The sequence below is a fragment of the Amphibalanus amphitrite genome, unplaced genomic scaffold (genome assembly GCF_019059575.1).
Source record: "Amphibalanus amphitrite isolate SeventyFive unplaced genomic scaffold, NRLGWU_Aamphi_draft 001832F_arrow, whole genome shotgun sequence".
Taxonomy (NCBI): domain Eukaryota; kingdom Metazoa; phylum Arthropoda; class Thecostraca; order Balanomorpha; family Balanidae; genus Amphibalanus; species Amphibalanus amphitrite.
Genome location: NW_024883325.1, coordinates 19,920 through 34,706, shown reverse-complemented (window position 1 = coordinate 34,706; position 14,787 = coordinate 19,920). Strand labels below are relative to the sequence as shown.

Below are 14,787 nucleotides of genomic sequence, written 5' to 3'. Positions count from 1 at the left end.
TTCATAAAAACTGGTCCATTGGTACAGTTTTGGACGCTGATTCCAATTGTGAAGTCTGTTTTTCGCCACATATTATACTTTGGCCCCTAGAGGCATTCAAAGTTTTTTTTGGGCGAAGGGGGACCCCCTTAGATTTTCATAAAAACTGGTCCATGGGTACAGTTTTGGACGCTGATTCCAATGGTGAAGTCTGTTTTTCGCCACATATTATACTTTGGCCCCTAGAGGCATTCAAAGTCTTTTTGGGGGAAGGGGGACCCCCTTAGATTTTCATAAAAACTTGTCCATGTGTACAGTTTTGGACGCTGATTCCCATGGTGAAGTCTGTTTTTCGCCACATATTATACTTTTCCCCTAGAGGCATTCAGATTCACTTTCAGAATCACATTCGGACCCCCTTAGATTTTCATCAAAACTGGTCCATGGGTACAGTTTTGGACGCTGATTCCAATGGTGAGGTCTGTTTTTCGCCACATATTATACTTTGGACCCTAGAGGCATTCAAAGTTTTTTTTGGGCGAAGGGGGACCCCCTTAGATTTTCATTAAAACTGGTCCATGGGTACAGTTTTGGACGCTGATTCCAACGGTGAAGTCTGTTTTTCACCACATATTATACTTTGGCCCCTAGAGGCATTCAAAGTTTTTGGGGGAAGGGGGACCCCCTTAGATTTTCATAAAAACTGGTCCATGTGTACAGTTTTGGACGCTGATTCCAATGGTGAAGTCTGTTTTTCGCCACATATTATACTTTGGCCCCTAGAGGCATTCAAAGTTTTTTTAGGGGAAGGGGGACCCCCTTAGATTTTCATAAAAACTGGTTCATGTGTACAGTTTTGGACGCTGATTCCAATGGTGAAGTCTGTTTTTCGCCACATATTATACTTTGGCCCCTAGAGGCATTCAAAGTTTTTTTTGAGCAAAGGGGGACCCCCTTAGATTTTCATAAAAACTGGTCCATGGGTACAGTTTTGGACGCTGATTCCAATGGTGAAGTCTGTTTTTCGCCACATATTATACTTTGGCCCCTAGAGGCATTCAAAATTTTTTGGGGCGAAGGGGGACCCCCTTAGATTTTCATAAAACTGGTCCATGTGTACAGTTTTGGACGCTGATTCCAACGGTGAAGTCTGTTTTTCGCCACATATTATACTTTGGCCCCTAGAGGCATTCAAAGTTTTTTTGGGGAAGGGAGACCCCCGTAGATTTTCATAAAAACTGGTCCATGGGTACAGTTTTGGACGCTGATTCCAATGGTGAAGTCTGTTTTTCGCCACATATTATACTTTGCCCCTAGAGGCATTCAGATTCACTTTCAGAATCACATTCGGACCCCCTTAGATTTTCATAAAAAACTGGTCCATGGGTACAGTTTTGGACGCTGATTCCAATGGTGAAGTCTGTTTTTCGCCACATATTATACTTTGGCCCCTAGAGGCATTCAAAGTTTTTTTTGGCCGAAGGGGAACCCCCTTAGATTTTCATTAAAACTGGTCCATGGGTAAAGTTTTGGACGCTGATTCCAACGGTGCAGTCTGTTTTTCGCCACATATTATACTTTGGCCCCTAGAGGCATTCAAAGTTTTTTGGGGGAAGGGGGACCCCCTTATATTTTCATAAAAACTGGTCCATGTGTACAGTTTTGGAGTCTGATTCCAACGGTGAAGTCTGTTTTTCGCCACATATTATACTTTGGCCCCTAGAGGCATTCAAAGTTTTTTGGGGAAGGGAGACCCCCGTAGATTTTCATAAAAACTGGTCCATGGGTACAGTTTTGGACGCTGATTCCAATGAAGAAGTCTGTTTTTCGCCACATATTATACTTTGCCCCTAGAGGCATTCAGATTCACTTTCAGAATCACATTCGGACTCCCTTAGATTTTCATAAAAACTGGTCCATGTGTACAGTTTTGGACGCTGATTCCAATGGTGAAGTCTGTTTTTCGCCACATATTATACTTTGGCCCCTAGAGGCATTCAAAGTTTTTTTGGGGCGAAGGGGGACTCCCTTAGATTTTCATAAAAACTGGTCCATGGGTACAGTTTTGGACGCTGATTCCAATGGTGAAGTCTGTTTTTCGCCACATATTATACTTTGGCCCCTAGAGGAATTCAAATTTTTTTTGGGTTTTTATAAAAATCTAAGGGGGTCCCCCTTCCCCCAAAAAAAACTTTGAATGCCTCTAGGGGCCAAAGTATAATATGTGGCGAAAAACAGACTTCACCATTGGAATCAGCGTCCAAAACTGTACCCATGGACCAGTTTTCATGAAAATCTAAGGGGTCCTCCTTCCCCTTAAAAAACTTTGGATGCCTCTAGGGGCCAAAAAAAATATGTGGCGAAGAACAGACTTCACCATTGGAATCAGCGTCCAAAACTGTACCCATGGACCAGTTTTTATGAAATCTAAGGGGGTCCCCCTTCCCCTTAAAAAACTTTGGATGCCTCTAGGGGCCAAAGTATAATATGTGGCGAAAAACAGACTTCACCATTGGAATCAGCGTCCAAAACTGTACACATAGATAAGTTTTTATGAAAATCTAAGGGGGTCCCCCTTCCCCCCCAAAAAAAATTGAATGCCTCTAGGGGCCAAAGTAGGTATAATATGTGGCGAAAAACAGACTTCACCATTGGAATCAACGTCCAAAACTGTACCCATGGACCAGTTTTTATGAAAATCTAAGGGGGTCCCCCTTCCCCTTAAAAAACTTTGGATGCCTCTAGGGGCCAAAGTATAATATTAGGCGAAAAACAGACTTCACCATTGGAATCAGCGTCCGAAATTGTACACATGGACCAGTTTTTATGAAAATCTAAGGGGGTCCCCCTTCCCCCAAAAAAACTTTGAATGCCTCTAGGGGCCAAAGTATAATATGTGGCGAAGAACAGACTTCACCATTGGAATCAGCGTCCAAAACTGTACCCATGGACCAGTTTTTATGAAAATCTAAGGGGGTCCGAATGTAAGGGGTCCCCCTTCCCCCCAAAAAAACTTTGAATGCCTCTAGGGGCCAAAGTATAATATGTGGCGAAAAACAGACTTCACCATTGGAATCAGCGTCCAAAACTGTACCAATGGACAAGTTTTTTTATGAAAATCTAAGGGGGTCTCCCTTCCCCTTAAAAAAAAAACTTTGGATGCCTCTAGGGGCCAAAGTATAATATGTGGCGAAGAACAGACTTCACCATTGGAATCAGCGTCCAAAACTGTACACATGGACTAGTTTTTATGAAAATCTAAGGGGTCCCCCTTCCCCCAAAAAAATTTTGAATGCCTCTAGGGGCCAAAGTATAATATGTGGCGAAAAACAGACTTCACCATTGGAATCAGCGTCCAAAACTGTACACATGAACCAGTTTTTATGAAAATCTAAGGGGGTCCCCCTTCCCCTAAAAAAACTTTGAATGCCTCTAGGGTCCAAAGTATAACATGTGGCGAAAAACAGATCTCACCATTGGAATCAGCGTCCAAAACTGTACCCATGGACCAGTTTTTATGAAAATCTAAGGGGGTCCGAATGTGATTCTGAAAGTGAATCTGAATGCCTCTAGGGGCAAAGTATAATATGTGGCGAAAAACAGACTTCACCATGGGAATCAGCGTCCAAAACTGTACACATGGACAAGTTTTTATGAAAATCTAAGGGGGTCCCCCTTCCCCAAAAAACTTTGAATGCCTCTAGGGGCCAAAGTATAATATGTGGCGAAAAACAGACTTCACCATTGGAATCAGCGTCCAAAACTGTACCCATGGACCAGTTTTTATGAAAATCTAAGGGGGTCCCCCTTCGCCCAAAAAAAACTTTGAATGCCTCTAGGGGCCAAAGTATAATATGTGGCGAAAAACAGACTTCACCATTGGAATCAGCGTCCAAAACTGTACCCATGGACCAGTTTTTATGAAAATCTAAGGGGGTCCGAATGTGATTCTGAAAGTGAATCTGAATGCCTCTAGGGGAAAAGTGTAATATGTGGCGAAAAACAGACTTCACCATGGGAATCAGCGTCCAAAACTGGACCCATGGACCAGTTTTAATGAAAATCTAAGGGGGTCCCCTACGCCCAAAAAAAAACTTTGAATGCCTCTAGGGGCCAAAGTATAATATGTGGCGTAAAACAGACTTCACCATTGGAATCAGCGTCCAAAACTGTACCCATGGACCAGTTTTTATGAAAATCTAAGGGGGCCCCCCTTCGCTCAAAAAAAAACTTTGAATGCCTCTAGGGGCCAAAGTATAATATGTGGTGAAAAACAGACTTCACCATTGGAATCAGCGTCCAAAACTGTACCCATGGACCAGTTTTTATGAAAATATAAGGGGGTCCCCCTTCCCCAAAAAACTTTGAATGCCTCTAGGGGCCAAAGTATAATATGTGGCGAAAAACAGACTGCACCGTTGGAATCAGCGTCCAAAACTGTACCCATGGACCAGTTTTAATGAAAATCTAAGGGGGTCCCCCTTCGGCCAAAAAAAACTTTGAATGCCTCTAGGGGCCAAAGTATAATATGTGGCGAAAAACAGACTTCACCATTGGAATCAGCGTCCAAAACTGTACCCATGGACCAGTTTTTTATGAAAATCTAAGGGGGTCCGAATGTGATTCTGAAAGTGAATCTGAATGCCTCTAGGGGCAAAGTATAATATGTGGCGAAAAACAGACTTCACCATTGGAATCAGCGTCCAAAACTGTACCCATGGACCAGTTTTTATGAAAATCTACGGGGGTCTCCCTTCCCCAAAAAACTTTGAATGCCTCTAGGGGCCAAAGTATAATATGTGGCGAAAAACAGACTTCACCGTTGGAATCAGCGTCCAAAACTGTACACATGGACCAGTTTTTATGAAAATCTAAGGGGGTCCCCCTTCGCCCCAAAAAAACTTTGAATGCCTCTAGGGGCCAAAGTATAATATGTGGCGAAAAACAGACTTCACCATTGGAATCAGCGTCCAAAACTGTACCCATGGACCAGTTTTTATGAAAATCTAAGGGGGTCCCCCTTTGCCCAAAAAAAAACTTTGAATGCCTCTAGGGGCCAAAGTATAATATGTGGCGAAAAAACAGACTTCACCATTGGAATCAGCGTCCAAAACTGTACCCATGGACCAGTTTTTATGAAAATCTAAGGGGGTCCCCCTTCCCCAAAAAACTTTGAATGCCTCTAGGGGCCAAAGTATAATATGTGGCGAAAAACAGACTTCACCGTTGGAATCAGCGTCCAAAACTGTACCCATGGACCAGTTTTAAAGGGACCCTCCCACCTTCAAAAAATTTAATGATTTGGCATGAAAGTGATGTCTCTTGGTTCAGAAAGAGGGAAAACGAATATCTACCAAATTTCACCGAAAAATATTCACTGGTTTTCAAGATATTAGGCTTTTACTTTTGTTTACTTTTTGGGATCTCCCCTGTTACTAGCGACTTTATTTGGAAGCAATAATGTGGCAGCCTTAAAGTGCGGCAGACGTTGCGCGCAAAGCAGCGTATACCACCACGTGTTAACGATGGTTTTAGTCTAAGATTTAAAAATCGTTAGATCTCCGCTGACGTCACAAATTCTAAGGGGGCATTCCAATGCATTAGCCCCTTAGAATCCGAAAACTGCAAGTTTGAAATTCCATATCTTCGAATTAAAGCATTTTTCGATGTTGTGAGTGCCCAAACCGGTATTTGCAGGCCATGGCCACCAATTTGGCTATCTCAGCTCAAAACTAATGTTAAGGTGGGAGTGTCCCTTTAATGAAAATCTAAGGGGGTCCCCCTTAGCCCAAAAAAAACTTTGAATGCCTCTAGGGGCCAAAGTATAATATGTGGCGAAAAACAGACTTCACCATTGGAATCAGCGTCCAAAACTGTACACATGAACCAGTTTTTATGAAAATCTAAGGGGGTCCCCTTCCCCTGATAAACTTTGAATGCCTCTAGGGGCCAAAGTATAATATGTGGCGAAAAACAGACTTCACCATTGGAATCAGCGTCCAAAACTGTACCCATGGACCAGTTTTTATGAAAATCTAAGGGGGTCCCCCTTCGCCCAAAAAAAACTTTGAATGCCTCTAGGGGCCAAAGTATAATATGTGGCGAAAAACAGACTTCACAATTGGAATCAGCGTCCAAAACTGTACCCATGGACCAGTTTTCATGAAAATCTAAGGGGGTCCCCCTTCCCCCAAAAAACTTTGAATGCCTCTAGGGGCCAAAGTATAATATGTGGCGAAAAACAGACTTAATTGTTGGAATCAGCGTCCAAAACTGTACCCATGGACCAGTTTTAATGAAAATCTAAGGGGGTCCCCCTTCGCCCAAAAAAAAACTTTGAATGCCTCTAGGGGCCAAAGTATAATATGTGGCGAAAAACAGACTTCACCATTGGAATCAGCGTCCAAAACTGTACCCATGGACCAGTTTTAATGAAAATCTAAGGGGGTCCCCCTTCGCCCAAAAAAAACTTTGAATGCCTCTAGGGGCCAAAGTATAATATGTGGCGAAAAACAGACTTCACCATTGGAATCAGCGTCCAAAACTGTACCCATGGACCAGTTTTGATGAAAATCTAAGGGGGTCCCCCTTCGCCCAAAAAAAACTTTGAATGCCTCTAGGGGCCAAAGCATAATATGTGGCGAAAAACAGACTTCACCATTGGAATCAGCGTCCAAAACTGTACCCATGGACCAGTTTTTATGAAAATCTAAGGGGGTCCCCCTTCCCCCAAAAAACTTTGAATGCCTCTAGGGGCCAAAGTATAATATGTGGCGAAAAAACAGACTTTACCTTTGGAATCAGCGTCCAAAGCTGTACCCATGGACCAGTTTTTATGAAAATCTAAGGGGGTCCCCCTTCGCCCCAAAAAAACTTTGAATGCCTCTAGGGGCCAAAGTATAATATGTGGCGAAAAACAGACTTCACCATTGGAATCAGCGTCCAAAACTGTACCCATGGACCAGTTTTTATGAAAATCTAAGGGGGTCCGAATGTGATTCTGAAAGTGAATCTGAATCTGAGGCTGTCTTGACAGACGTTAGCTTGCGTACAGCTGGAGATTGTTCTGGCCTGTGGATGCCCCGGCTCTTACAATTCAACACCGCCTTGGCTTTGTGACCGCAACAGATGGCAAGGGTCAAAGCCTATCGAATTTACCTGATTTCTATTTCTAAACCTTAACTTGGAAAGTATAAAAAACATTATGGTTCTGAGGCCATCAAACCGCTTTTATGCAGAAATTTGTGAGTCAAAGAAAGAATACGATTTAGAAACACGCTGTTTGCCTCTCGTGCTTGCGAGAGCAGAGATACATATGCTAGTCCTATCATAACTGTAGCTAGACTGTCACAATATCCGGCGAATTGAACGCATCAACGACGTTTAGAGTCCTGGACAAAGAGCTAGAGCAAACCTTTCAGAAGACGAAAAATAAGCACTGTCTCTCACTATAGACGAGAGTGTTGCTTCCATGCGCTCACGCAGTGCAGACCAAACAAACTGCAGCTCAAACGGACGCCGTACGCGTCTGCCACTCAATTTGACGGAGCCATTCGAGCCATAGCCATCTCGGAGCGGACGCCCAGCCTCAGCGCCATTAGACAGCCCCGTGTGTGTAAGTGCCGTCGGTAAGAGTCCGTACCGAGCCTGGCCGACGCCCGACGCGGCCCCGAGAGACGCGACTCCGCGACGACCCGCCGTCGGCGTGCGCTGCCAGCTCGGCGGCCACCGTCGACGGCGCGTCGTCCGCGACGGCCGACAGCGTCGCGAGCGGCGCTCGAGAGCGGCTGTTTTTCATAGGCGCTCCCGGCCTCTAATTGACGTTTGGGATGAGCGGGTGGTGGCATTTGAAAGCTGTTAGCTGGCACCGAAGTCGCGGGCCATCACTGAGCCCATTGGCGGGTTCCGACCGCGGCTATGGCCGTGCCGCGCTTCCGACTCGGGTGACGGAGTTTGGCCTACTAACGCTGTCCCTCCCTCTGGGAACGGTCCATCGGCGGATGTGGCTTTCATGTTCTCTCCCAGGATGTAAGAGATTGGGTCTGTTGTATTTTACATCTGGATTTTGAAGCACGGAAATTCACGCTTCTGTAATATCTAAAAAAAATGTGTACATTTCGTTAAGTTTGTTTCAAAATGTCATAATTTCTTGATCTCAGGGACCGAGTTTGTTAGTGAGTCATAGCAAGAGCTCGTTACAGGAAGAATGTCTGATGTCTCACAATTCAAACAAGCTTAGATCAAAGCATTGGTAATAAATGAGCCGAAATAGCTCCTCATTCCATGGCGAGCGGAGTCATTTATTTCACTGTTTGACGTTCAATGTTTGTTGGATACATCACAAAGCCGCGCCCGTTGCCTGCTGCAAAAAAGTGCGACATTTTTGTGTGAACGCTCCCACACAATTTTTCAACGGCCTGAGCTTTATAGTCGTTCCATCTACAATGACCTCAGTTAAAACACATACATTCTAAAAGTGAGGTCACCTGCGAACTGTTGCCCAACCACAGACCTCAACCAATGGACTGCCTGAATACCTAGCCAACAAAATGGCGCTAAAATCTTCCTACTCAAATGCAAAAAAAAATGTGTTCCGCATAGAATCGATTCAGGATATCGAAGTCAACGGCTAATTGAACAAAACACCCTCATCGCCTTTTCCTACTGGCTACTGTTCTGTGCCGCTCCACACCGTCGCCCCTCCCCTTTTCCTCCATCTCAATGGCTGCACACTGCACTCTGCACAACCTCAGTCCCACGGGGCCCTCCACTCGTCGCGACGGCGGCGTCACAACACCCACGCACCACCCCACTCGCCGTCTTCAGCCATTCCGACTCCGCTTCATCATCTTTATCGAGTTGCCGGCGCCTCTATGACTAATCAATCATGTTGTTTTAAGTAAATCGCGCCTCGATTGGCTGCAATTGCAAAGCAAACATCTCCGGGGGAGAGGACCCGCCGCCGCCGTCAGCCGGCTCATCGGGAGGCGATTTTGGCGCATCTGGCGTCTCGGCGACGATCACGACGCGTCTGGCGTCGCCGTGTGCCGCAAAGAGAGGCATTCGTTGCTGGGAGTAACGACGGGTTATCAGTGCAAGAGGTCAGGGTAAGAGTTCGGCAGCTAGAGAGACGAATCAAAACGGTAGCAAGCTTGCACAAAGATCTTACGGCGGGTGGTTGAAGTTCCGAATTGACGCGAATAGATGACGCGAGTAGATGAAAAATATCACATTTTAACAAACGAAGATGCTAAGAGCTATGACGATAGGTGGAGATTTGCGCCGAACTGGGGGTGCTCGGGCGCAGCAAATCCGCCGCCGCCCTATATCGGTGACCTTGGCCTCCGCCGTCTGTTGCGGCTCCAAAACCAAGCCGGCGTGGCATTGGGAGAGCTCGAGCACCCCCAGTCCAGCACAATTCTCCACCTATGGAGCTATAACCACTAATATTTCTCCAAATAAAAGTATTCATGCATTTTCAACACATTAAATATTCGTTTCCCTAAACATTCAGCTAATTTTGCCTTAAACATTCATTTCGTTGATTTTACGTGCAATGCTTCCATATGATATCTGAAAATAATCAGCAACCATGTTAAGAAGCACGATGACCCTCTTAATTGTCTGCATTCGCTGATTAAGCAGCAGCTAATGGCAGTGCACTCAGTTGTGTTGATGTTTGTCATCGGACTATTTATCTGACAAAGTGACGCCTCTTCTCCTTCTTACACCGGCGCGTCATGGTGTCTTGTTTACGAGTCTGCTGGAGGGAGCGGCATTCCATGCTTGTCAGCGCCCAACAGCTCCGAGACAAATGTGGTGTCACCGAGCTGGGTGGCTCAATTAACTCAAGCACCCGGAACGGGTTGGATTTCACAGCACTACATTTCATTTTTCATTTGTAGCTACAGGACAGTACTCGTCAACTGAACGATAAATCAAAGGCAATGGAAGACAACTGCAATGAAAACTTTATAATTCTCGGCGATCTAACAATTTTTCACAAGAAAGCACAAATGTAAATACAAATTAATGAAATTGATTACCTTATTCATGTGTCGCGCTTCTGACCAGCTTCATAATTCTGATTCACCTCCTTGCAATTCCACACATACTGTCAGGATGTGAACGCTCGGTTCCATCCTGTCGAATACACGTCTAATGGGCGACCTATGACTCCACTCACTCAGCTCAGCTCTAAAGCACCTCAGTTGGAAATTTATGTATCCGCTCTTTGGCACCGGCCGTTCAAATATGCCCGGTTGCTCTGCTGCAGCCGTCAGCAGTGACCGGCACTCTGTCACGTGGCTCTGGACCTCTCGCTGCGCCGGCGGCATATTTGGCGCACTTTGAGCCCTTCCCGGCTGACCGGCGGCGCGCGCGTGCCGAGCAGCGACGGTGGCGACGACGCGCGACACGCTCCTCCTTCCGGCGACGACGCGTCCACAGCTCGTCCGCACGAACGCCGCGTCAATAAATCTTTGTAGCGCGTCTTCGCGGCGGGCCCGGCGCGGTTCATTGCTAAGACAAATTATCGGCGCGGCGGGAATGCGCCGGCGGAGAGCGGACATCTGGCCCTGTGAGCGGCGCCGCCGTCGGCCCCCTGCCGTCGGCTCCGACGCGCCCCTTCCGACGCGCGCGGCCGACCGACGCGACGGCGGCGGCGCGAGGAGACCCGCCGCTCCGCCCCAGGGGAGGGTGCCGAGGGATTTGGAGGTGTGGGGTGAGGATGGGGAGCTAAAGGAGTGCGAATTGGCTCATGACTCAGTTTGCAGAAGACTGAGGGAGAATGAGTGGAGGGGCCAGGGTGCATTCTTCGGCTTTCTCATTTCTGGACATTGTGAGTCGGAAAATAATGAAACAATTAAAGGTCAGCTTCTTTTTGAAACCATACGTCCCTAAAATAAGCTCCTTCGTTCTTTCCAATCGTTTGCATGCCCATGAAGCCCTGTCATACTTCTCGCTCGCTCAGAACCTGGCCTATTGTTCCTAAATTACCCGGCCCGAGTGACCTAGCCGCTGGATTCTGCCCAGCTGGGCTGCCCAAAGGCTACTCCTCTGTCGATCACTCGAGTACCGTGACGTGTAAACGCCCGAAAACCATCGCGCTGTCGCGGTTCGACACGGTTCGGCTCTGACGCCCGAACAATGGCCGTCCGATTCTGACGTAACCCTGACACGACAGGCCGCGGCCCACTTGCGGCTGCTGGCCGTGCCGACGACGCCCGACAGCTGCAGGTGACCTTGGAATGCGGCGGCAGCTGGCCAGCCGCTGAGACAGCTGCCGGCTGCGCTGTGACAGCAGCCGCGGCCGCCTTTGAGCCGGAGCCGCCACCCGGGTGGGCCGTGCTGTTGTAACATTTACCGGGGGCCAGTGATTGTTGGCCACTGAGCCGGTCGGCTGGGCCTTCCCGGACATCAGAGATCGCCCGACGGCCTCTCCGCGGCGGGAAAGTAATGCACAAATTACTTGGGATAAATCAAATGACTTTTGATCTGTCAGATTTAAAAAAAGAGACAACAGGCAGACCATTGAGAACGTCATTCTGGAAGTGAGAATGTCCCTCTTTGGTAACTCTTTCTGTCTGAAGCCAATCTCTGAGCAGACGCCCTCTGTGCTAGCTAAGTCACATTCCATTAAATTAGTCACGCTTCCAGTGAGATACTTAGCCTGTCATTCAGCCCAGATTGGCGGCGTGACGGCGGCTGCCGCGCCGTCTGACGAGCACCGCCCAGTTTCCGGTCATGAGTTAAATACGGCCCGGGCTGTTCCCGGCTGCGAATAAAAACGTCGCGGATCCGCCTGAATCTGGCCGGAAACATGACTTTGTTCTGACACCCCGAGGGCTCCCAGAGCCAGCTCTATGGCTTCGGCCGCCTCTCCGAGCTCTCAACATTGACGGGGTGTTTTATGGATATGTGTCAGCTTAGTGAGATCAAAGAAAAAGCACGTCTGGAAAGGCTACGTTAAAACAAACAATTGTCAATTATTGTTTCTTTTCCGGTATAGTAGAATGTCGGTTACATAAGAGCAACGGCCGCATTCATGCTGTAGATCAGCAATTGAAATAAAAAGCGTGGCATAAAATGTCCTAGTATTAAAATAAGGAGCGACAAAAGGGTAGTTTCTGTAATCCGTACAGTGGCGTGACACACGTCCTTGTGACCTGACCCGACCCAGGCATGTGACCCGTCCTGGCCCAGACCTATGACCGTGACCCCAGCACTAACCGCCGCTCTCCTATGTTTCAGGTGGCGGCGTGGAGCAGGCGTCGGCAGCTGGAACTGCCACCTCCACCTCCAGCTTGGACTGTCTCTCCATGATCGTCCAGAGCATATCTCCTACCTCCACCACCGCCATTCAACAGGCGACCGACAGCGCGCCCTAGTGGCGGCCGATCGAACTGTGCACACTGCACCGTGCACGCGGGACAGTGCACGGCGTGACAGGAGCGTGCACGGAACAGTGCACAGGACCGTGCACGACGTGAACCACACGACGAACACGGAGAACTCACAGTGTGATCTAGTGGAAGGTGCTGCTGGAAGGACTAGGACAATGGCGCTGGTCGCCGAAAGATTGGGGGAATGTTGTGTGGAGGCAGAGTTGACGAGGATTTTGAGTGGGAGTGGGTTGAGAACACTTGATAGTTGATACTCACGTTTTCATAACGAGCTTGAGTGAAAAGTGCCTATTTGTGCCTTGTTAGATTGTACTGCTTTGTTGATCTGTCCTCACCAAAGACTAAAGAGGCGCTAGAAAACCAGTTGTTTCAATTATTTATTAAAATATTCGTCCTAGACTAGTTCAGGTATTCGGTACCTAGCGATGCAATGAAGAACCTGCTTTAAATACATCTTGAATATGCTGGGTGAATGTTGCTGCCAGATAGCCAAACAAAGAAAACGTCAAATAACGTTTTAACGTTAAATAACGTTAAATAACGTTATGTAACGTCATTCGCTCATGTTCTACATAACGTTAAATAACGTTATGTAGAATATGAGCGAATGGGTCTTTTCTCGGTGCCCAGTCAGTAGCACCGGATAGTCTTCGGTCATAAGATGGCAGGTTGGTTCATGTTGAAGTGAAGTTCTACACTTGCAATACTGTGAATAGATCGTTTCATTGTTCCGTGTGCGTTGACCCCTACCCGCTTTTCTCGCTCTCAGATGTGCGAGCGATGCAAAATGCGTGTTGTGTACAGAATTGTTATATGTGTAATGAAGTATGATCAGACAATCGTGTTCTGTTTGCTGTATCATTGCTGAATAAAGTGAAGAAAGTACATGCTATTTGAATGCTGATGTCATTTGTTATTGACTAGCTTCTCTTAGGCGGAGGTTCAGTTGCAGAGATCAAACAGGAGTCGAAACACTAAAGGGCGCATGCCATATATTATTTATTGCGCAAGCTTAAGTGCCGGCTCCATGGCACACTTCTTTTTTTCATTTCGTTTTCTTGTTTTTTCGGTTTCAGTAAACGATCAGCTTCATTTGATGACATTAGTGTAGCTCCACCGTGGCAGCGAAGCCGAAAAAACGAAGTCAGTAACTCGAAAAAGCGACGCGAAAAATCTAAAAAGCGACTCTAAAAAGCGAAAAAGCGAAACAACGACACTCCAAGCAAAGACCTCTATAGATCTCGGAATGCACAGGTCCATCCTTCATAACATTAGATACGCTCTATGCTCACTTCGAATGCGCTAAAATGTATATATTTCTTTGAACAAATATGCTGCATCAGTCTATCGGAACCCAAAAACGAATATTTTCGAGAATTTCGCACAGAATCATCGCCTATATAGAATGGATGCAGCCTTGTACGGAACGCACTCTGTTGTAATATCCCACAATAAACATACGCATTCTCCAGCGCTTCAGCGGGCCGAGGGAGGGCCTGAACACCCCTGTCTAACTCGGCTTCTGGGCCACGTAGTAACGTAGCAATCAAATGGCACGGTAAGAGGGGTTCAAAAGAGCGTCAAAATCACGAAGAAGGTATCTCCCACTTTTTTAGATTAGGTCAAAGGTCAGGACAGCAGAGATCATGAAAGACCAATTTTCACCTATTTCAACACTTTTTAATGAATCGGAGAACAAATGAAGCTACAGCGCGGCAGACTAAGCGCATTCGACAGATCTTTTAAAGTTTTTTCTTAGTAGTCTTCTCGTTCGAGATACGCGTTCTCTACATCCTGTCACTCTTATCAATCGCTGAATTTTTCAAAGCAAAAAATCAGTCAGTGTGGCTCTGACGAGCATAAAAATCTTTTTAGCCTAGGTTACTTGACATGACCTGGTGACCTGACCTTGAGCGACACAGACATAGCAAATCTATATAATTACTTTGGGTTTTAGTTCCATGTTGATACCCGAATCGACCTTCTTCTGTGCTTGTTCCTGTATGTTACGAATGCTATAATTTCTGGATTACAACTTTCATTTAGTACAATGTAACGAATTTTAGTATCGATAGAGTCTACAGCCTGCTGATAGCAGCTATCTTTGGCTTTCTTCGGCTTTGGCTATCTTCGGCTTTCTTTGGTTTTGGTTTCTCTGAAGTACAGCTCAATCAAAGGGGTAAATTATCGAAATAAAAGAAGGCATATTATTGGAAAGTGTAAAACGATTGCAAAGAGGCTGCAAAATACATAAGCCACATTCGTTGCTATCGGCTGATTATGCGTAAATATCTCTAAAAAAAATAACAGAACTCCGCAAAGATAAAAAAATCAAATATACTCAGCAGTCAGCTGATACCGACAATTTGATACCGCTGACAAAGTACAAATACAGTCACGAAAT

General features: G+C 46.4%; 1 protein-coding gene across 1 annotated transcript in view; it reads left to right on the top strand.

The window, feature by feature from the left end:
- Nucleotides 1-12,930, top strand: part of LOC122375399 (transcription factor SUM-1-like) — a 29,692-nt gene extending 16,762 nt beyond the window's left edge. The window contains exon 4 of the mRNA XM_043354755.1: nt 12,232-12,930. Coding sequence (XP_043210690.1) covers nt 12,232-12,368 — 137 coding nt within the window. The 3' untranslated portion in view covers nt 12,369-12,930. The remainder of the gene's footprint in view (nt 1-12,231) is intronic.
- The last annotated feature ends 1,857 nt before the right edge of the window (nt 12,931-14,787 follow it).